Genomic DNA, 22628 nt, shown 5'->3' on the forward strand with positions numbered 1-22628 from the left:
GACCATTTAAAACACAGCAAGATCAAAATTTAAATATTTGGCTACAGCAGGTGTGTTTTATAAGTATAAGACTAAGGGAGGACAAAGGAAGACAGCAATCGTTATATGCCTATTACACCTAAATAAATAAAACAAATTAAAAGGCAGTGAGACATTGAGCAACGTTCAAACCTTCAGTTTTTTGTCCTTAGGTAGCTGGCTTGTTTTTACTTCTATTGTGCATACTTTGATTAATCAGATTATCTACATTGCCATGTGTACCTGAAGCATCGATCATTTGCTCTGACTCTTGGGTGCCCTATTACATCGCTTGGGATGTGTTTCAGGGCATTTATGGGACACTTTGCCCAACAGCAACTGTGTTGTCCTTGCACTAGCTCCAGGAAGATTACTTAAAAAAAACCCCACTTAATTACTTCTCATTTGAAAGGTCATAAAGAATGAGATCAAGTACACTCTGGCTGGTGCAATAGACTTAACCAAAAAGCTAGGGTATTGTGGACAGTGCTCTACTGGGCATTGAGATACCTGGATTCTAGGTCTTGCCCTACATTAACTCTCTGTGTGATCTGGGGATATTCACATAATTTTTCTAAGACTTATCCATAAAATGAGCATGTTTAAATCTTTAAAGTATGCATCCAGATAAAATGTTCTGCAATGCCATTATCCTCAATGGGTTTGGAGTTACCCAATAAGGCAGAATATAGTGGGGGGGGAACTTTCTAGTAGCAGCTAATTCAGGATTTCAGTACAATATGAAAAATGCCTTTAACAAAGCTGAGCCAATGTAGCATATCAATTGCAGATTCATCTAAGCACAAAATGAAATATAAATACAATTATTTTGTGTTTTCTTCACATTTGACTCTAATTTGTGTCATAGTTCCCTTTTTTTTTGCACTAAAGGGTTGAATAAAAGCTGTGTAAATACTAAAATATGTAACAGTTTTCCTGGGAAAGATCTTAAAAGTGTATTTTAATTTCTCAACTATATAAATAAAAAATAAGTTGCAGAAAAGCTGGTCTCTGAACCATGTGTGCTCTTTTAAATATTAAAAAATGGCCTCATAGTCAGCAATGAATATAAATAAAATTGCATTTCTAAAAGACTTTCAAAGATGGACTACATATGTGAATAAATAAATAAGGTGAATAAAAACTGAAGTATCTATTAGAATTAAATAAATTATTAAGGCTATAAGGAGTACTTACATAGAAAAAAATTCTGTGCTTTCAAGCTAACCAACTAACTTTTATCTTAATACAAGAAAGGGAAAGAAAAGAAATCATGAAAAACATATTAAACTAAAAAAAGAGGAACTAAGAGGCAAGAAGTAATACAATAAAAAATAAACCATTGTGGAAGCAGCTATCCTGATAGATATTGCTTATTTCATTCCAGTAAGTGAAAACTATTTACAGTATATAGTATTCTAGCATAGTATAGGGTACATACCACAGCTGCCCAACTTTTTACTATATTCATCTTTTATTACTCTATATTGAAAAATGATACACATCACAGCAAATTAAGAAATGATAAGTCCCTGGGAGGAAAAGATGAAGTATCATCTCTTCTCTCAGCTTTTCATTGAGAGACAATTAAATTGTATCTGAAGGCATCTACAGTATGCAAGAACAGTTGACCATAATTTGAAAAATATTAAGAGAGAACTTAATTAATGGAACTTTCCCCCTTTCCCATTCTTTATTTCCCTCTTCCAAAAGCATCATTAAAAAAATAAACTTAGATTGTATTGAAAGCAAGCAATCTCAATGTAAATTTAAAAATGAAACAAACACATAATACTTAAACAACAATTAAATTAGTTAAAATGGGGTAGCAAAAGTCAGAAACATAGTTGGCACTGGTGAGTATGGACATGCTGAACCATATATTGTGGTCATGACTATTTAAAAAGCTATTGATCAAATTGGTCATACCTAATCAAAAGATCTCTATGTTTGTCCAATAGCTCTTAAGGAGTATGAGCAAAATTCATACTTATAATTTTTAAAAAATATGACATTTGAGTAGAAAAGGAGTTGTTATTATTTAAATAATATTTAAATTTGCTATATCCCTTTAAGAGAAAAACAGAGAAATAATACATGGGAGGAATAGAAACCCCCAATATAGCAACTAAAACTATTGTAATGAAAATCTAAAGTTGATAAAATGCCAAAAATTAAATACAACTCAATGGCTAGCTTATATTTTACAATTATTCTGCAGTACTATTAATGATTTGTGAAACCAATTATGCCATCGCAATGAAATACAGGGGAGGGTTGCAGGCACCATTGAGCATAATCCAGTCACTAGCAAGTAACCTGATGTGCTTTTTCTGCCCAATTTAACATCTCCATAGGCTTTCTCACTATCTTCCTTAACAAGTTGCAGGTCATAAAGCAGGAGATGAGTCCATTTATCCAGAAAATTAGTAGTAACACTGCTTATCCCTCTTCCCCCTTGAAACTATTGCCTCACTTTTAAAATTTCCAGGAGCATGAAGGAAATTGAGTCACATCTTAACTCAGGAGCAGAGAGCACATCAGGTTACTTGCTAGCCACTGGATTATGGTCAAACTTTCCCTATTGGAAAATAAAGGCTGGGGACACTTTCTTCTATTACTGTATTTTAAATTGATAAACTGTTTTTTGTTTGTTTTTTGGTGAAATGTATAACATTGAATAGGTAATTCTTGAGATAGCTTTAAAATATTTGAAACAGAAAGAAATGTTTTAAGATACCAGATATAATGTAATTAAGATTGGCAATGAGACTCAGCAGAGAACAAACATCTTAACAAATCATTACAGGAAAAAACATCCCAGTCTCGCTTCCATCCTGGAAATCCCCAGATTTGCTTGCCAACATTTGACAATTTTTAGATGAGAAGAACAGGTGAACACATACTTCTGAAGTGTGAAATAACAGTATCAGGTCAATAATATCTGCACTCTGAGTTTCTGTAAGTATCTTGGAAGTTATCAACCATTTTGGCTTGTATGTGTGGAAAAAACACACATTGAGTTTTATTGGCGCAGTATTTTAGTGTCTTGCACAAGGGGTAATGCATAGTCAGAGATAAAACAGTTCGGAGATAAGATTAGCCAAATGATTCTCATATGAAACAGTTCTGTGTGTAAGTTTTCAGTGCAGTGAATGACGGGCTCCCCACTCCATTCAGGTTTTATTTCTACTAGGTTATTTAATAATTAATTATTAATTCAAATCAACATTCAAGTCTTTTAAAAATATAGTTACCAGTTATATATTGGATAGAAAGGCTAGACAACATTTGTGGGGAAAAAGGTAATTGGTGAGTAGTTAAAATTATATTTGTTTTGTACATGTCATTTAACATTTAGAAGTCATTTGCGTTCAAGTGTCTCGCCAAGCATTCATTCAGTGTGAGTGGAAAAGACTATTAACATGCTGTCCATAACCTATGAATTCATGGAGTTTAATAACATCATTTGGCAGTGACTGTTTTGCTGTTTTTCCTTCATATTTGCCAAACTAAATGTTTTCTCTAGAATATAATACTACTGAAAAAGTAAAATTACCTTTAAATTCAAGATCTCCAAACATATATAGTCCAGTGCACAATTTTATTAGCCTATAAAATGTATTTTGTTTTTATGTACAAATAAATTAAATTATGAACTTATATTCTAAAATATTCACTACTGTTATTTTTAAAGGACAGTTAGATAGATGAAAATAATTATTGGGCAAATGATATTACAATGACCAAAAATGCTATAAAGAAAAATTTGCAACAAATAATAATCTAAAAATACACTTATGAGACATATATGAGATTGGTCAAAACAGCAGGGCAATGAAAATATCTTTAGTTTTCATTCTACAAGCTTGTTGTAAAAACATTCATTCTTTTCTCTCTTTTTGAACAACTGTCACTAAATCTGTAAAGTTGGATGGATCATAAATATATCCAGATATCTGAAACACAAAATTAAAAAAATGTAGAATACTGATTTTAATACATAATGATAGTACCTGCTTAGTGGAAAGCTCCATAGCTGAAATAGTAGTTGGTTCCTAAAGAAGAAAAAGAAAAAAATGTGAACCTTTGGTCAATTATAAAAGTTATTAATTAATTAACATAGAACACAAACATAAGTTTTCAGAGAGAAAACTTCAGTGTGGGTAAGAAGCAATATAATGGAGAAATAAGACACATGAAAGAAACTTCATAGATAAGTGTTAAATGTGTAGAATAGGCAATAAGAGAGTGTTCATGTCTTCCAGCGAAGACCATTAGGAGCACACCTGTGGTGGGTCAAGTTGGGTTTATTGCTCAGTGTAGTTCTGGATGCCATGGAACCTCCCAGTAAGTATTAGAAGGACTTAAACCTTTGGGGCTTGTGTTAGGCGATTTGACAGAGGGTTCGAGGAAGTGGGGTTTTGCTCTGCATTGGATGCTATCAAAAAGCAGAGGCAATTCTATAATTAGGTATCTTTTTCAGTCTTATTGAGAAGGAAAGAAGAACAGAGTGATGATAGGACAGTGGTTAGAAAAAAGTAGCACTCACTCACATAGGTAAGATAGGGGGATTTGGTCAATTTTTATGGTTTGGACAACGTTTATGTTCTTGTCTATGTTCAGATATAATTACAGAATGGTCTTGCTTTTCTCTTAATTCATCATGGTCTCAGAGTGGCCCTGTGGGATGTTGGTGCTCTGTGAAAATATGTATGTTCAACTGGAGAACAATGCGGCCTTGGCTGGGAGTGCCAGGACAGCTCCCAATAACACCAGTGACAAGCTGATAGTATCAGGCTAGTTTCCAGTCGTTGAGGACTATGCACGCTCAGTTGGGATGAAATCACCATTAACTGTTCTATTGAAGCCTATCAAGTTGGGTTTGTTGCTCACTGCAGTTTACTAACCCATTGCAGTTCCGCACTGCTCAGAAAGTGTTTGAAAGGACTTACATCTTTTGGCTTGTGTTAGGTAATTTGAATATATGTAGTCAGCATAAATAAAGACTGTTCTTTGATGAACTTAGACCACCAAGAGGCTACTCACGTGAACACATTAGCTTATTCCTCTTAGATTTGCGTTCATTGAACTCTGCTCCATCATATCTTTCATCAGTGACAAACCCACCACTAAGAAGGGGGTTGCTTAGGGGTTTCAGAGGTGGCTAATGAGAACAAGGCTTCATAGAAAGGATAATCTCAAAAGGTCTCATTGTGTAGGTGGCTGAAGCTGAGCCCTAAACAAAATGCAAAGAGCTGAACTCTGGAGCCAAACTGTGCGGATTCCAACAGTAACTCAAACCTGGCCATAAATGTGATATTTAGTGAGCTACATAACCTCTTTGTATTTCAGTTTTCTCATCTCATAGGATGGTTAAGAATATTAAATGAGTTAATAAATGTAAAGTACTTTACAAATGTGTTTGTTTCTCTCTTCTCTCTCTTTCTCTCTCTCTCTCACACACACATACACACTCCTATATACTTTCCTTGCTTTAGTGTTTCTCTTTAGTGCTTATTACTATCTGGAAATACATGTGTTTTCCTCAACGTCCCAAAGCAGAATTTGAAGTAAGCTCTTATCTCTAGTGGACAACAGGAGTGAGGAACTAAGAATTGAGAGGAAGGAGGGAAAGTCAATAAAAGGATGTGTCATTGAAGCCACCACTGAGAGAAAATCTGAGAACAGTGGGCAGTGACTGCCAAAACTGTCTCCTGTGGTTTACACCAAGAAAAGTATTTATTCATTCCATTACTCAGAGGATGCCCACAGGGAGGTTAAACCTCCCACACTCCCAGTTGTGACTCGTTTGCCCTTTTGCCTGCTGTCAGAGAAGTCCTGGGGCAGAAAGTGAAAGACACACAGTAGGAATTAGAGCTAGGCTGATAGGATATGAGAAGGGTCAGCAGAAGTATCTAACACATCTTCTTAATTATTGCCTGCCCCCACCACCCCTACGCCCACACACACAAGTTTAGGACAGGAATTTGTTTTATTCACTGCCATATCACTAGCACCTGGGATTGTCCCTGGCATTTAGAAGTCTTCCTTAAGTATTTGTTGAATGAATCAGTAAATTAACGAAAGAAGGTTCTAACAATTTTCACCTTTTTCTCCCATCTCTTCTATTTTGCCCAGTACAGTCTGCCCCTTCCACTGAATTTGTATATGAGGTAAAGGCAGCTATCATTTAAAAGTCCTTAATTCTTCATGCTTGGCTGAAATTTCTTCAAAAACATTCTAAATATTTTATACTACTTGTCTTTACTTGTTTATATCCCACTCAATGCCATTCATCCCTTGACCCACCGAGTCTAGCCCTTACTCAGGAGGTTGCCTAAAATTCTCAGGTGCAGAAATCACCAAAAGGACTGCATTGTTGAATGGACACTTTCAGCCTATATTATTATTTCTGGACTTTGTTTATATGGCACTATTGACAATTATTTCTTCTTGACTGCTTTCAGGATTAAATTTCCATATGTCTTGGAACTCTTTATTGACACCTTATTTAGACTTTTTCAGAGTCTTCTCAACCCTTAGGCATTCCTCACATGTTACCTTTCTTTTGCAGAATCCTTTCCACTCTCCTTTGGATGCTACATTCTTTGCCTGGATTGCTCATCCACTCTTGTGGTTTTACTTATCTACTATATGCTATAGAACTGAAAATTTCTACTTCAAACCATGAGCTGAGCACAGGATTTTCTTAAAAAATTTAAGACCTTCATAAGCAATATTGAAGCAATTATATTTTTCCTCCTACCAGAATTTGGCAACTCTTAATGAATATTATTTTCATAGCAATATGTTTGCTTGCATGAATCCAGTAAGAATATGTTCTCTTTATAATAGAACACATAAAGCCAGTTTCCAATTGTGGCTTTATTAACCTAAACTTCAATTGAAATGTCATATTGGAGAGAGACATGCCTAGACCCTGGATGTCACCAGAAAGCTTTAAGAAATTAAGATTGACTTAGGAAGCTGATAAAAGCCCCTTGGAGAAATGGCCTAGTACCTTGCTTATTTACATGTTTCATGGCAGTCTCTCCAAGTAAGAAATGAAGGTGGCTTTCCTGGAAGATGGCAAAAGAGAACCCCAAGACATTTTGGGAACCTTGAGATCTTGAGGAATCCACTCAAACCCATAGGTACTGAAGGCAAAGACTGATGGCAACTATGTAGCTTGGCTTCTTCACCCTGAGAGGCTGATTAAAGTTCAACTGGAGATTCTAGTGAAGTAGATTTAAGAGAGTCTACATGACCAATTATTATTCTTTTTGTGTTTATGAAAATAATGAGGCCAAATTGAAGGTGGATTTAATGCAGTAAATGAATTGATCTTAATTTGGCTCTGATAAAAATGAAGGTGATTTTAGGGGAGGAAATCATGTTTCAATAAAATCTATAACACACAGTTGTGGATGTGACACTCTATTTAGTTTTATTTTTCACCTACAAACTGAATTGGATTCTTAATTTTCTAGTTTTCTTCCAAATTAATGTTTCATTTTTCTCCCATCCTTTGACTTGGAATTACTAAGAACTAAACATTTTTTTTTCCCTGAGCTTTGCACTTGCAAATTACAGCTAAAGGACTTGATATAACTTTGAGAAATTATCACAATAGCTCATACTTAAACAATCTTAGTGACTAATGCTGTGTAAACAATGCAGAATTTATATCACCAGAGATATTCAAACTGCAGATAAGGAGGAGTTATCATATTGTCACTGCTTGCTTTCATTCTAGCAAAAGTAACTTACATCTAAAAATCTTTTTGACTGACAGTCTTACAAACTCAGAAACTAGTTTATAATTTGCTGTGATCATTAACCTTTGTCTTTTCTTCTATTTCCATAAGCATATCCCTTATTAAATACCTGATTTCTTGTTTACACAATATAAGTCTCACTTTGGGAGCCCATCTGCATTACCACCTCCTGAAATGACACAACAATTTAACTGAACTGACTTATTTTCAAGACTATGTAATTGAGTCAATGATATGAAGCAATCTACCAGCTTCGCTTCTAGAATGGTACAGTTCCATACCAAGATGATGATGCTTTGGGGATTCCAGCCCATTCCTACTTCGGAAGAATCAGCTAACAGCTTCTCTGTTCCAGTTCAGATCTCATTCCCTTTTTCGCCTTAGATTAAGCAGGGAGAGACTTCCATACCCTTTGTAGCCAGGGTCCACAACCCTTGTCAGCAGGAAGCAGTTACTGAAGACATACCATCCTCCTTATCACCCCTAAACTATTTCCCTAAAATATTTCAGGGATGGAAGTCTCTGAGGGGGAAATGAGACAGGTTTGTAAGCCAGGACAACTGGAATAGGGAAACTGCCAAACAGTTTACAGCCATCTGGTAAATCACAAAATCCTGTCTTCATAGCCAAGGAAACAAGAGTAAATGGTTCACACCTCTCCTCCCTAACCAGAGGGTAAATAGCCTGAATCACCTTACTCAGTGAGATGGGCAGCAGAAACCCAGCTAGTATCAGTTGTGCCAACCACACCCGAGGGCAGATGAAGTTAAGGGAATAAATCTTATTTTCACACACCAGCATAAAGCTGATGAATATTCTATTGAGATCCTCCCCTAAGACCTTCCTTAAACACCCAAGCTTTAAAACCCTTAAGACAAAGTACCCAGTGCTTGCTCTCCCTTCAGGGAACATGCCTGTTACTGTGCCTTTCCCTTCTTCTTTCCCCACAGCCCTGAATCTCCTAAACTCTAAGGGACCCCACGAGACTTGCAGCCAGGGGAACAATGGGCAGCGGCAGCTTGTCCTGGCCTAACCCCTTGAACCTGTCCCCAAGGCCCCCTTTTCTCTGACTTCCCAGTGAGCCAAAGCAGCCCTGCCTAGGCTCTCTCTTGTTGCTTCTTCTGTTCTAAGCCCTTCCTTGTTTCACTGTCCCCAGCTTTAATAAATGTACTCTTTTTTAAAAATTTATCTTTATTGTTGTATTACAGATTCCCCCCCCCATTGATCCCCTTCACTCCACATCAGCCCCACCCCCAGGCCTTACCCATACCATTGTCCGTGTCCATGGGTTATGCATATTTGCATATAAGTTCTTTGATTAAAATAAAATAAATAATAGAATAAGAAAAGACAGCCTGCCTGAGACACAAATAAGATAAATGATTTAGAATGTAAATTAATTTAATTAGGATAATTTAGAGACCATTTTCATAGTTTATATTAATGATATTAAAAATAAATATTTTCTATAAGATTAAAAACCATGAAGACAACTATGATGAGAGGAATGTCTATCAATTTTCTTTATGCAGAGATATGATCTTTAGAATTTAGTATGGTAGCATCAAATCACAAAAATCAAGGGAACAATTCATTACTTAAAAAAGACAAAGCTGACAATTTTATTTAGTTTTGTATAGTATTGGAATCAGTGGACCCAAACAGAGAATTTAGAAGCCTTAGAAAGATAAATTTTCCATAGCAACTTCTTCAACTCCAAAAGTTTTACATGAGAAATAATTATGTGATTATGTAAGCAGCTAACTTCAAGCAAACTTTCATGAAATATATTTTACAGTCAAGATGCAAGAAAGGTGCTTCTTAGAGAATTATTAACAGTTTAGTATAATTGAGGTGAAAGTTAGATACATTTAAGTTCTTTGAAAATCTTAAGTGAAAGTATATAAAAGTGAAGCTGATTAGTATTTAAGATTTCATGTTTGCTGAATTACATATCCATAAGGTAGATGAAAGTGAATTATTTCATACATAAGTTGTAAAACAAAGCAAATCCCAATCCACACCAAACTTGCATCGTATCACATTATGATTTCAACATTCCTAAATTAAGATCTTAAAATCCCTTAATTAAAAGAAACTTATTTTATAAACTAGAAAATTAATAACAGTTTGGAATAAGGTATACTATATGCTGTCTGTGGTTGAATTTTAATAGATAATATTTTAAAATGATGTCCATTTAAATAAGCTATATTTTTTTCTGAGAAATAGCTGGTGGTGAACATGATTTCCATTTAAAGCAGATGCAACTTCGTAAGCATTTTTTCATGTAAACTGGTTCATTTGCAAATTTAATTGGTGTTCAAGTAAAAATGAGGTTAAAAATTTAGCATCTTTTCAAGATTTTCTATGACTCTGATTTACTATATATCTTTTCAGATATTTCAATCTGGTCCTTATTAAACTTTTGTGCTTGCGTAGCTTTTCAACCTACTGATCCCAGGAGAATCTGACTTAGCTCCCTGGATGCTAATTCATCCTTTAGAATGAATTAATAGTCTAGGTTTTGGAAAGCATCAGTTATGTTTTACATTTGAATGAAAATTACACTCTTTCATGTATTTGCTCAGCTGTTCATGGAATATTGCATAAATTGGGTTTTGCATGTGATATTGATGTAACTGCCTTGCAATCCCTTGCAGTCAATAGGACTATAAATAAAACCCATTGTACTAAATGTACTGCAACTTGATGTAATCCTCCACTGTCTCAAAAGTAAAACCCTCTTTGAACTGGAAAGAAAATCCTTCATTGAGTAAAGTAAAAATCTACATATGTCTGACCTTGATACCTTTTGAATATTTTTAACAAGATATGGATGCAGAATTTTCAAGCATTTTAAGAGACTTTTATTTATCTAACTAGTTAACAATAGCTACCATTTACTAGTAATCTTAATAATAAAAAAAAAAAAAACTTTAAAAAATTATGAACTGAAGAAGCTGAGGATCGACTGACTGTAACCAACATGTTCAGGATCACATAGTAAGTCTGATTTAAATACAGATTTATGATTACAATAATATTTGGAATTAAGTTTGTCTTAGTATTTTAATACCATTTTGAATACGTAATGACAACTCAAAGTCATTTCTAGAGTCCTATAACAATGCCAATTTTACTTCACTTCATATTACCTATTAAAATTTTATTCTAAAGTGGAAATTTTTATTGCAGAGGAATTTTCCCCCCCTTATACTCTGATTGGGATTTGATTGCACCCAGATAAAAGTGTCTTGGATGTGACCGAAACCACTGGAACGACGTTCTGTGATTAGCCAGGGTGTTTCCCTGAAACCAACCTCACAATGGTAATGGACATAGTACTGGCTTTTATTCAGAATTTATATGAGATTTAGTGATTCAGTCTATCAAGGACACATAATGTACACGGTCTCCTGGAGATCCTATGGTAAATTAACTGGTTGGTAGGCATTAAATGTCTTTCTTTTTAAAATCCAAGAGTATCTGATACTACCATGACCCTAAATTTGTTCCCTGTCTATTTACCTTGTCAAATTACCATCATGCTCAGGTTAACCATTTGTAATTTTATTTTATGTTAAATAGAATGACTCAAAAGGCTCCAGTAGAAATACAGAGACTGCAACATTTCTCTGCTTTCTTCACTGTATATAGCAACTGCTTTAATGTGTTGTGTTTTTTTCTTCCCACTGCAAAATTAAACAAAGTTTGACAGTGAAATATTCCAATTGCTAGACCACAATATATGTATGAACTTTGCCTGATAGAATAGAATGTTGAAAGTAAATATTTCTCTAAACTCTGCCCAAATATGTTTTGTCTACTTGAGGACCGAAGAAATAATGACAATAATGCATAGCAGAGAATATAGAAGTGAACTGGAACATTTATCTATGGAAAGAGATGTGTTCTAAGTTGCAAACAATCTTTTTACAAAATCATAAACTCATAAACAATTATTTCCATACCAGCATAATATTACTACTTTATATTTAATTGTTAGAGTCTGAGAAAGAAACCTTCCTATGATAACTTAAAAATTACACAAATGTCATTCAATAGTTATCATAGGTGTAATTCAATTGTGTATTTATCTGGAAACTGCAACATACTAATAATATCTAATGGATATTAAATATTTGTGTTTGCAACCTCTCAAGATTTTATTAGAACTCATTTAAGATCAGCATAAATTAATCGTCTTAAACTAACTTTTTTATTAATGCACTAAAAACAGATAAGAGGAAAAATGTAAACTTATAATTCCAAAGATATGGGGAATAAAAATTAGCTAGAATACAGTATTACTGCAGAATTATGTATGTTCTGATTCATAAAATCCCAGAATATAATTAAATAATAAAAATGGCATGGCATGACTTGACACAGTTCTACCAGATAAAATTTCACTGTACAATAGATAATAAATTAAGTTCTTGAAACTGAGGGAGAACACAGAAGAGTCTGTAAGCTGCATAAGATCATGGACCATGTTTTTTGTGTTCATCTCTGAACCATCAGAATTTAGCATTGTGCCAGAGTCATGGTTGGCAGGATGTATTTGTTTACAGTGAATTAATAAATAAAACTAAAAAATAATATATAACAATTGAAGGGAATATGCAAATGAACCAACCATGACAAATCCATAAGTAAGAAACTCTAGAAATAATTAAGAAATTCTTAAGTTAACATAATACTTTAGTATCTCCTGTAACTTCATTTGCAACACGGGTGGCAATATTAATTTTCAATATATAGAATTGCTATTTTTTCCTAGTGGAGAGTAAGATGGGATATAATCAGCAGTATAACTTGTTGTTGTTTCCAGTTTATCTTCCTCATACTTTGCCACCTCACTTTAACATGGTCCTCCTGAGGGAAGACCTTAAACTCTTTGCTTTCTCATGTTTCATTTTTTCATCAATACCAATTCCTTCATTTATTTAATAAATGTTGGTTGAAAACATATTTTAGGCTCTGGATGACACAACAATGAACACAGGGTAGCAATTTATTTATCCACCCTTCAGTGCCCGTAATTGGTTTGCTAAATCTAGATGGACTCTATATTGCTAACATAGTCCATTAGGATAATTGTATTTTTGAATATATAGGTTAAAGTATCAATGTGTAAATACTGAAATGGGACTTAGTGAACTATAAGAATTAGTCATTACTCTATACCAGGCAGAAATAAAATAAGGTCTAAGGATTTAAAAAAATTATAATATAATTATGACAATTTTATTATTTTGAAGACAAACCAAGAATTAGTAGAAAATGCTAGTGGAAATGTGGCTTATTTTCAGTATAGTTAAACCAAAACAATAAAATTATTTTAACAGTAAAATTTTGAGCACAGTACTTAGCACTGTTCTGGGTGCTTTACATGTATTATCTTTAATTCTTCTAGCCTCCTTCTGAAGTAGGCATTATTCTCACTGTTTTACTGATGGGAAATCTCAGAGGGATCATATAAGTGTCCCTAACAAAAGTGCCATGTAGCTATGACTGAAGAACCTAAACTCTTTCTACTAGAACATTGTTTAGTTGTTATTATAAGATGTCTATGTCATGGTTTACTAATTACTGTTTTGATGCTAATCATAATTTTAAGTGAATGAATGTATATCAGGAGCTTGCCATATTGTACTTCATTTTCTCTTCAAAATAGCCCTGAATATTGAGCAAGAGCCCATTTAGTTTAGTAAACTGATTTAGAAATATGAGGCTAAGAAAAGTCTTAGGAAGACTTTGCTTACAATTAAAATAGTTAATCAACTGAAAAATTGGATCCAGATACTTCATTTTATAGCTAAAGTATCTGAGACCCTTGGAGACTAAGGGAGATAATTTTGAGCTGTAAGACAAGATCCAACATTTTCTCATTCTGTCCACAAAATTCTTCCAATTCTAGTTTATTTTGCAGTCTTATATGATTCTTTATTTTATCAAAATATGAAATAACTTTTTTTAGAAGCATCTACTTCCCTGTCATATCATAAGTAATGTCTATCAAGGTGTGCTTCAAGTCAAACTCTTCCTCTTAGCTAGCTTTCCAGAAGACATTGTGGTCTATGTTATAATACTTCAGTTCACCTTTCTCATGTCATCCCATGTCCTCCAGCCTCTACCTCAATCCTATACAATTTACTTGGGCCTTCTGTGATTCAGGACAAAAGGACAAATATCTGTACATTTCTGAAAAGTGTACACGAGGAATCCATAAAAAATTTGCCACCAGTGATATAAAAATCTCAAACTTTTTCTTCTAACAAATAATTTTTAAAAGAAAATATGATAAAACAATTCACAAATAAGCTGCAAAATGGTTCAATGTGTTCGTTCCCTGGTCATGAATGTATTTCCCTTAATACATTCATGGAAGTTACCTCTCAACCCAGTTACACTGCAAAGTGTGAAAGAGAAGATTTTGGAGGTGCAAGCTCATGAAGTTTGTTCATTGAGGTAACTTACATAAATAATATAAAATGTAAATCATATATATTATCATTGAGAAAACAAAATATGAGCCAAGAATACATTTCTTTACACTTTTAGATTTAACTAGCATTGCAAATTTCAAGGTTTATTTTGACTGGTGTCTGGCTTTCTAATTGACAAGCTAATTAGAAGGGCATGCTAGACGACTTGTCCATTCCGAGTTTAGTGCGCAGCTGTCCTGGGGGAAAGACATACAAGTGAACTTGTTGACACTTGAAATTATGCAGCACTCACCCGAAAAACTGTCATTTCTTCCAGCAAAACTTCTTCTAAATCATGCCAAGTCTCTTTAGGAATTGAAACTACTTTAAGAACAGTTCCAACATCTTTGAAAGAAAGTGGAGAAGAGCGCAATTAAAATAGATCTGAACAGGCAATAACGTTAATGAATGGAGTCAGTATTTGACCAGAAAAAACATTTTGACTTCAGTCTTCCTTTTATTTTTTGTTACAGCATTAGTAAAATATACATTCATATACATTTCATGCAACTAAATGAACTAAAAAATAGCATGAAATTAAAAGAATTGAATTTTTAGAAATATACAAAGCCTTGAAGATGATATCACCCTGACCTTGCATTATTAAATATATATAATAATCCTAGATTGGATTATTATTATGTTTAATCTGAATTGTCACACGTCTCAGAAAAACCCCCCACAAAAACTAAAAATAATACCAGTTGTGACATGACAGGTTTTTCCACTTTTGTTATGAACTCAGAGACTACTATGAAGACTTAATGTAGGTGCAAAAAGCCAGGAATGTAGTCAAGCAACAGAAAGAAGCCTGGCTTCCCATCCTCTTGTCACCTGAAAGCCTTTAGTACTTAGAGGCCCTAAAGACAGCTCAATGACCATTAAGTGATGAATGACAATAACCTGATTCTCAAAATAAACACCATGGATTACTTATTACAGTGTTTTTTAAATAATTGGTTAATCAATTTTGGTTAACTTATTGGTTAATCAAAGCTAGAGTACTAAAGAATTTAAAATTCAGAAGCATAAATCATAAAAACTATTAAATTAAATACATTTTATATAGATTTCAAGCATTCTTTTTTTCTAATTTTCAGTTTGTTTTAATGACAAGAGCTATCACTTTTACTCTAAGTTGGTTTAAGCAAATATTAATCTTCCAGTATTTCCAGGCACATTCCTATCTCTTGATAAAATGAAGAACAGGACTTTATTAAATTAAAATATTTGACTTCAACATTTCAATTCTAATCAGCTGATCAATTATACTTAGTTTCAATTAGCTCATTTTAATCAAACTTAATGGACTCATTATTTAAGAAAAAAATCTTGCCAGTAAAAAATAAGTTACACCAGAGAAATAATTCAATGTACTCATATCATTAATAACCATTTTCAGGGGATCAATATGATGGGGTAATATGAGATAAAAAAAAGGTTGCTAGTGTGTGCCTTGTAAAGTTAAAAAAATTCCTCTTTTAAGAGGATCCTTCTATGTTTATAGGACCTTGGACTTCTTATAATACCAAAGATTAAAGGTAAATTAGGTTAACCTACTTAGTGCCTCTGATCGGTCTCCAGTACCCAAACATAACTTTATCTATGTTCCAGATCGAGTTTTAGTGAGTAGTATTTCAAACAATTTCACACAAATTGAATCAGATTACTCAAGTAGGATCAATACATTATGATGTGCTACTTAGTTAAAAGATAAAATTACTGTAATCAATTTACTTTGCTGACAGATGACCCAGGTCTGTGCTGACCGATAGCCATCCACATATCAGACATTCAACATGCTCATGAAACTGGCTCCTTTAAGGACAGCTTGTGTCCAAGTAGAATTAAAAACTCATGACTGGGTTTCTTTGGTTAAATAGCCGAAAGGGAGCTTTGGTTGCACTGACAGTGAGTGAGGGACTTCTCAACATGTTTAGGCCAGAGGTGAAGAAAAAGGCAAGTGTGACATTAGTGAACAAAATTAATTACTCTGCAGAGAGATCTAATTATAATTTGACATTAAATAATAAACTAAAATTTATAGAAGAGAAATCCTATCATTTTATAATTTCTAAACATTTATAATCAGGAGTTGTATTTGCAATTCATTGACTTCTATCAAACACTGAGTCTCATTGGGATTCTTTTATTTGATATGGAAACTCTCTCACTCATAAAAGTAGACTGCAATATATTGCTCAGAACCTGACACTGTTACACCTGATAACACAAGTATTTCACAATTTCATTATAAGACTAAGTCATTAAAGCACTTACTGCAAGGTTGCTATTCACCTGTAGTTAATGCAATTTTTTCTCTGTTTCTCACCAAGGGAAAATGTTATTATACAAGGTTTCAGTGGAGCACTCAGTCAACTTCCCATTGATTTATGTCAGTTAGCAATGTTAATGGAGACTAGGAATTTATTACCTTGGAACCTGACCCTAAGTAGCAAGTTTCAAATTTGTAACTGGTACTTTTAAAATAGTACTATTAAAGAGAGTAAGGGGAAAATAAAGTAATATGTCAAAATAACAATGGGATTCTTCTGAAAAGAAGAATATATCTGTAAAAAGCTTGTTTCTAATCACAGAATTTGTAAAAATATCTTATTAAATTTCTATAGAAATTGATCTAAAATGTATCTGATGATCCCTTAGGTCCATGTGGTTGTTTTTCTTATAAAGTGTTTTTTGTTTTTTGTTCTTATTGTATAGTAAAAGCACTGAACACATTTTGTTGCCAAAATTTATTTGCTGGAAGGTTTGCACCCTATGCTATTTTTAAGTTCGGATACTTTGCATCAAATCATTCAGAAACCATTACTGAATGTCTCGGCAATTTTAGGCATGGTTTGAGCAATACATCTTTGTTCTAAAAAGTCATTGTCCAGAAAAGCTATGATTCAGTTATAGACATTGATTGTTCACCTAATGATTAGCTTTACCTGATTATATTTATTAACTCTCAATGGAAACAAAAATTTAATTTAACATATGTAAACTTGCTTACAAAGATAACACATTATAATGGTAGGATGTTCAGGTTTTTCAGTCATTTATTAGAGTTTAACTATACCTTGAAAGTGACTATAAAAACTTGCTTTAATTCTCAGTGTACTTAATCAGTTAAACTTAATGGTCTTAAAGAAAATTTAGAGCTGAAATTAAACATTTACCTGTTCCAATAAACATGACATCATACTGGCCATCTTCTGCATCCACTCGATCCACCACAATTTGTGTGAACTGATAATTTACGTCGGTTTTGATCATTATAGGGCGGTTATTAATCGGAAACACTGGATTGTACATGGCTGGATGACTTCTTGCAAATGTTATAACGTCATCAGGAAGGTCTTTGGTAGAGTCAAATCCACCAAATGTTTTGCTGGGACACTAATAAGATAAAGAGAAGAATATATTTTGGTTAAAATATAATGAATAGGATTATAAGTTATATAATAATATATTACCTAAATGGCCTGGAAATCTAAAGCTGTGATTATTTTTTTAAGTAACTGACCAACTAAAAATAATGTTAATTAAATTAGTAGATGTAATATATACTATATATTTCCTAAACATATCTTAAGTCTCAATGGGATTTAGTTATGTCACCATTTTTTACCAAAAATTGCAAATGCAGCTAATGAATCCAGTGTATGGAAGGCTCTGATGTGTCTATTAGTGGCAATACCATATATTTTATTTATGTGATAGATAAAGTGTTTGAAATAATGAACGGGATATGTTAAAAGTACACATAGTTAACCATCAGATTGAAGAAATTCAGAAAATTTTGTTTAGATATATTTGGTTTTTATCCTATGGCATATACTAAAATACAAATGCTCTTTTCAAACTAAAAACCAATATAAACTATGCTTCATTGCTTTGTTTTTGATATAACTGAAAAAGCACCACAAAAATGTATCAAAAGTACTATCTCTAAAAAGTTATTTTAGGGATAAGAGGAGGTGGTATTAAATGTTTAACCTGCAGGGCACTGAAGCTGACCAACCAGAACAAACCAAGTAGAAGAGAGGATGGTCACAGAGAGTCAGAAAGGGTCACTGCAGTGCACTGGCCAAATATCATCGCTCGATATAAATGCTCCACATAGGGCAATAAAACAAAAGCGAGAAAATTCAGGTTTCACTGTCTCTTTTCACTGCATTTAATTATGTTTTACAAGCATTCAGAGTACAGTATCTGTAGTCTCTTGCTTTTTGTCTTCCACTTAAGTAGTTTCTGCCACTTAATGTAACAGCTTTGGAGGTAAAAGGAATATAGAGAGGTTCTTACAAGAGGCTTAGAAGGAGAGATGAATTGTCCGTAATTACCTTGATACAGATCATTAATAATTCATGAGAAATAAATAAACCTGTTTTGAAAGGGGAAGAGTGTGTATTTATGAATATATATCTATGTAAATGTTTGTTGTATATATACACACACATACACTAATGTAACAGTTAAAGGATTTAAGGAATTATTTTTTGTTTAAGTAAATAATAAAGTTACTTATTTTATGTTATAGAAATATAAAAAGCTATATAAATTCTTAGAAGAATCAATAAAACATCCTTTTATGCCATTTACACTTCTTTTTTGCTTTTCTACTACCATTTAAATATAGCTTGCATAAATTTAGAAATGTGTGATTAAAAGTTAAAGTAAGGAATTTATTTTTATTTTATCTCATGTTTGTGTTAATCTTTTGCCTTTCATTTTTGTATCTAGCACTACTTAGCTGTAGGTTTTTCTTTAAAAATAAATACCATCTGCCCTGGGCAGCGTGGCTCAGTTGGTTAGAGCTTGTCCTGAGCACCGAAGGGTTGTGGGTTTGATTTCCTGTCAGGGCACATGCCTGGATTCTGGGTTCAATCCCCAGGCAGGCAGCTTATGGAAGGCAACTAATGGATGTTTCTCTCTCACATCCATGTTTCTCATTTGCTCTCTCTCCCTTCATCTCTCTCTTGAATCAATGAAAAACATATCCTTGAGCAATGATTAAAAAATCAATTAATTAATTAAAAACTAAAAGTAAAAACCATCTACTAGCACATGGTTTGAAGGTTACAGTATATTTTTCACCAGAAATGTTGATGAAATAACAAATTCTCAGTCGCTACTTTTTGGATTAATGAACTCATCCAAGTAAATTTTATTCATGGAGTTAGCTGTTGTCGCTTCCTGGCATCCCTCCCCTAATTCCTACGTCAGGCAATACTTTCTGCCTTCTGCCTTGGTGCATGTTGCTGACTCAATTTCTCATGTTATAACAACTCTCCATGAACACTGGGTGAGAACACAGGCTCTAGAGCCAAACTGCCTGGACTGAATCCTGGCTCCTATCCTTACCTCAGAGTCCTCGTCTGTGAAATGGGAACAATAATTGGGCTATGGAATACAATATATATAAATAAATATAAATCTCTTAAAACAGAGTCTGGCACACAATAATTTCTAATTACTATTATTAACTCCAAATATGCTTTGTACGTCTTCACATAAAATACTTTGTAACTCCAAATAGTAGCATAATATCTACCACATGAAAGTAATTCCAAGTTTGTTGAAGTGAACCTCACAAGAGTTTGTATTTAGAATACAGTGGCATTAATTAGCCATAGGGATGTAAAAATATCCATCAACAAAGTAAAAACAGTTTACTATTAAGAAATGGAGTAAATATCTTGTGCTTTTTATAAAACCCATTGGGCTTCACAAAATCAATAGATAGTCCATCTTGTTCATTTATTCTTCTGAAAGCCTATTTAATTTTTTTTATCTACAAGATCCATCAGCCAGAAGTAATATTTGTAAAATAAAATTTTTTCAATTTGCTCATAAAAAATTTAGCAATACAGACAAAAAAAGAATATTAAAAAAATTTATGTCTAATAAAATCATACAAAACATAATTTACTTGAATTTAACAGAATGTGAAAAAAACCTGAAGTGAAGTTAAAGTAATGGTTAGACTTCAAACACAAGTTTTTTCATCATATGAAATTACTTCCTTAAAGATTCTTAGGATTAAAAAATGTGGCACTTAAATGGATGGATCTATCAAAATATTCCATTACATATGATATATTGATGATGACCTCACTCATTTTATACCAGTCTTTTCTTTTTCCTCTCCATACTTTAAATTAAAGATTCAAATCTGGTTTTATTTTCAGTACTGACCATTTTTATTTTATTTTTTAAGACCGAGTGCGCCCAGGGTTGCTGGAGGGAAAAGGGAAGGTTGGCAGTGGAGACAGAGCCTCATAAAGTAATAGGCCCTGCTCACTCTGTGAGATTTTTTTCACATGTTTCCCGTACCTACAATATCAATTAAGTAAACTGTTTTTCTCTGCTTAATGTGCACTCCTTGAGGCTTTGCTATGATCAGAGAAAACAAGTCCAGGTATGCCCTAATTGTTCTAACTTTCCATAAAGGCCATTTTCACTATATCCCATTCAGAAAAGAAAATAAATAAGCCTACCAATTCAGTTTCTATTTTTCAAAAATGATGGGTGTTAATAACTGGTAAAAACTGAATTTAAACACTGATGTCCGTAAAGAAAATGGTTTTAAACATGGAATTCCATGGTACCACTGGAAATCTTTGCCTTGTTTTCATTTATAGTCTTAGAATCTTTGTTTTACATGACCTATGGGTAATATCTGAGAATAGCTGCTATTTTATTAATCTTCAGCAGAAATTTATTCATTTTATATTTTAAGCACCTAGGCCACTTACAGTTCCCGGTCGTGGATAGGGGACCCTTCCTTGATAAGGCACCCACTGGTAGTTGGGACCATCCCTGTGAGCATACGGACCAAGGAACACCCTTCTCACGTCACTCATGCTATACATACACACAGCTGACCCCTTGAAGATGTTACTGAGAAAGACAGAGAAAACAAAAACAGGTTTTCATTTCTTTAAAATGGCAAAATAACTGTTGACACCGAGTTCTTAAATTTCAGATATCAATTATCCAAACTAACATAAATTCCTAGCAATCTCAAATAGTGCTTGAGATTTTAAAATTCATCTATATATTTAAACAATATACAACAGAACAAATAATGATTCTCAAAAATAGAAGGCATGGACAAAATCATCTCTATTGTTCATAGAATATATATATTCATCTCATACATAAACTTTGATAGGGAAAACACATATCCTGATCTTCTAATAAGTAATGTTTAATTTTGATATAAACTGGAAATAAAAATATAAGCTTTGGCAATATGTTAAGCCTCAAGCATCATAAATGAAACCAGGGTACTTTTAAACAAGAATGCCCAAGAATTCATTTTATAAGCTGAAACGTGCAGAAAATGAATGGTCACTGTCATATGATGTTTTACATTGTATTATTTTTAACTCTCAAACTACCATAAATATTAGATCAACTAATTTTGTGAAGGTATTTAAAATCATTTCTTCCCAACACAGAAAATCATTTTAAGTCAGTAGCTATCACACCCCAGTCGAAGTGGAGTATTATAGCAATTATCCCCATCATTTTGCTAGACAAAAATCAGGTAATTGAAGCAGACTGGAAGCTTGCCATGAGCTGCTACAATTTTCCATTTTATTTTACTTATATAAATACAGGTTGAGGGATGTATTTATACAATGATATAAAACAGTTGTGCACATTTAAAATATGGAATGCTTATCTTTTACCCAATCTTTCCCAGGGAAAATTACATATAAATCAGACCAAATGAAAAACATGTGTTTATAAGATTTTATTATATAGAAATTGCTGCATATAGATAATGTTTAGTAGAGTGCAAGCTTCATGAGGGAAGAAACCAGGCCTGGCTTCTTTTCTGTAACTTGTTACATACTGAGTGGCACCTGACACAGAGTCAATCTCAGTAAATAGCTGTAGAATTTAGTAACAATATTTTCATAAAAGAATAACAAATTAATACTCATTTGATACAATATAGTTTCTAATGTTTATATATTCCTTTCCCATTGTTATATACTTTACTCTTTTCTCGGTGAAGTTGGTCATCACTGAAAGACTTGAATATGATTTACTGCTGTTAAGACCAACTCACATGCAGACATCCATTTCACTGAAGTAGAGAGGTGAAATTATTTCACCCATTAAGCCAGTGATTTTAAAAGTATGTTCCCTAGACAAACAGCATGGGCATCACCTGGGAACTTGCTAGAAATGCAAACTCTTAGGTCCTGCCCCATTCCTACTGAATCAGAAACTGTGGGGCTGGGTCCTAGCAATCTGTATCTTAACATGCTCTCTAGGTGATTCCATGAATGCTCAAGTCTGAGAATCACCG

General features: G+C 33.4%; 1 protein-coding gene across 7 annotated transcripts in view; it reads right to left on the reverse strand.

The window, feature by feature from the left end:
• The window catches only part of SEMA3A (semaphorin 3A), a 441509-nt gene that overhangs the window by 23537 nt on the left and 395344 nt on the right, over positions 1-22628 (reverse strand). For all 7 annotated transcript variants that reach the window (XM_081148088.1, XM_081148091.1, XM_081148089.1 and 4 more), the window contains 4 exons: positions 21058-21202; positions 17476-17695; positions 14547-14638; positions 4035-4076 (listed from right to left, as the gene is read on the reverse strand). In XM_081148088.1, the coding sequence (XP_081004214.1) occupies positions 4035-4076; positions 14547-14638; positions 17476-17695; positions 21058-21202 (499 nt within the window). The remainder of the gene's footprint in view (positions 1-4034; positions 4077-14546; positions 14639-17475; positions 17696-21057; positions 21203-22628) is intronic.

This window comes from Miniopterus schreibersii, assembly GCF_964146895.1.
Source record: "Miniopterus schreibersii genome assembly, chromosome: 9".
Lineage (NCBI taxonomy): Eukaryota > Metazoa > Chordata > Mammalia > Chiroptera > Miniopteridae > Miniopterus > Miniopterus schreibersii.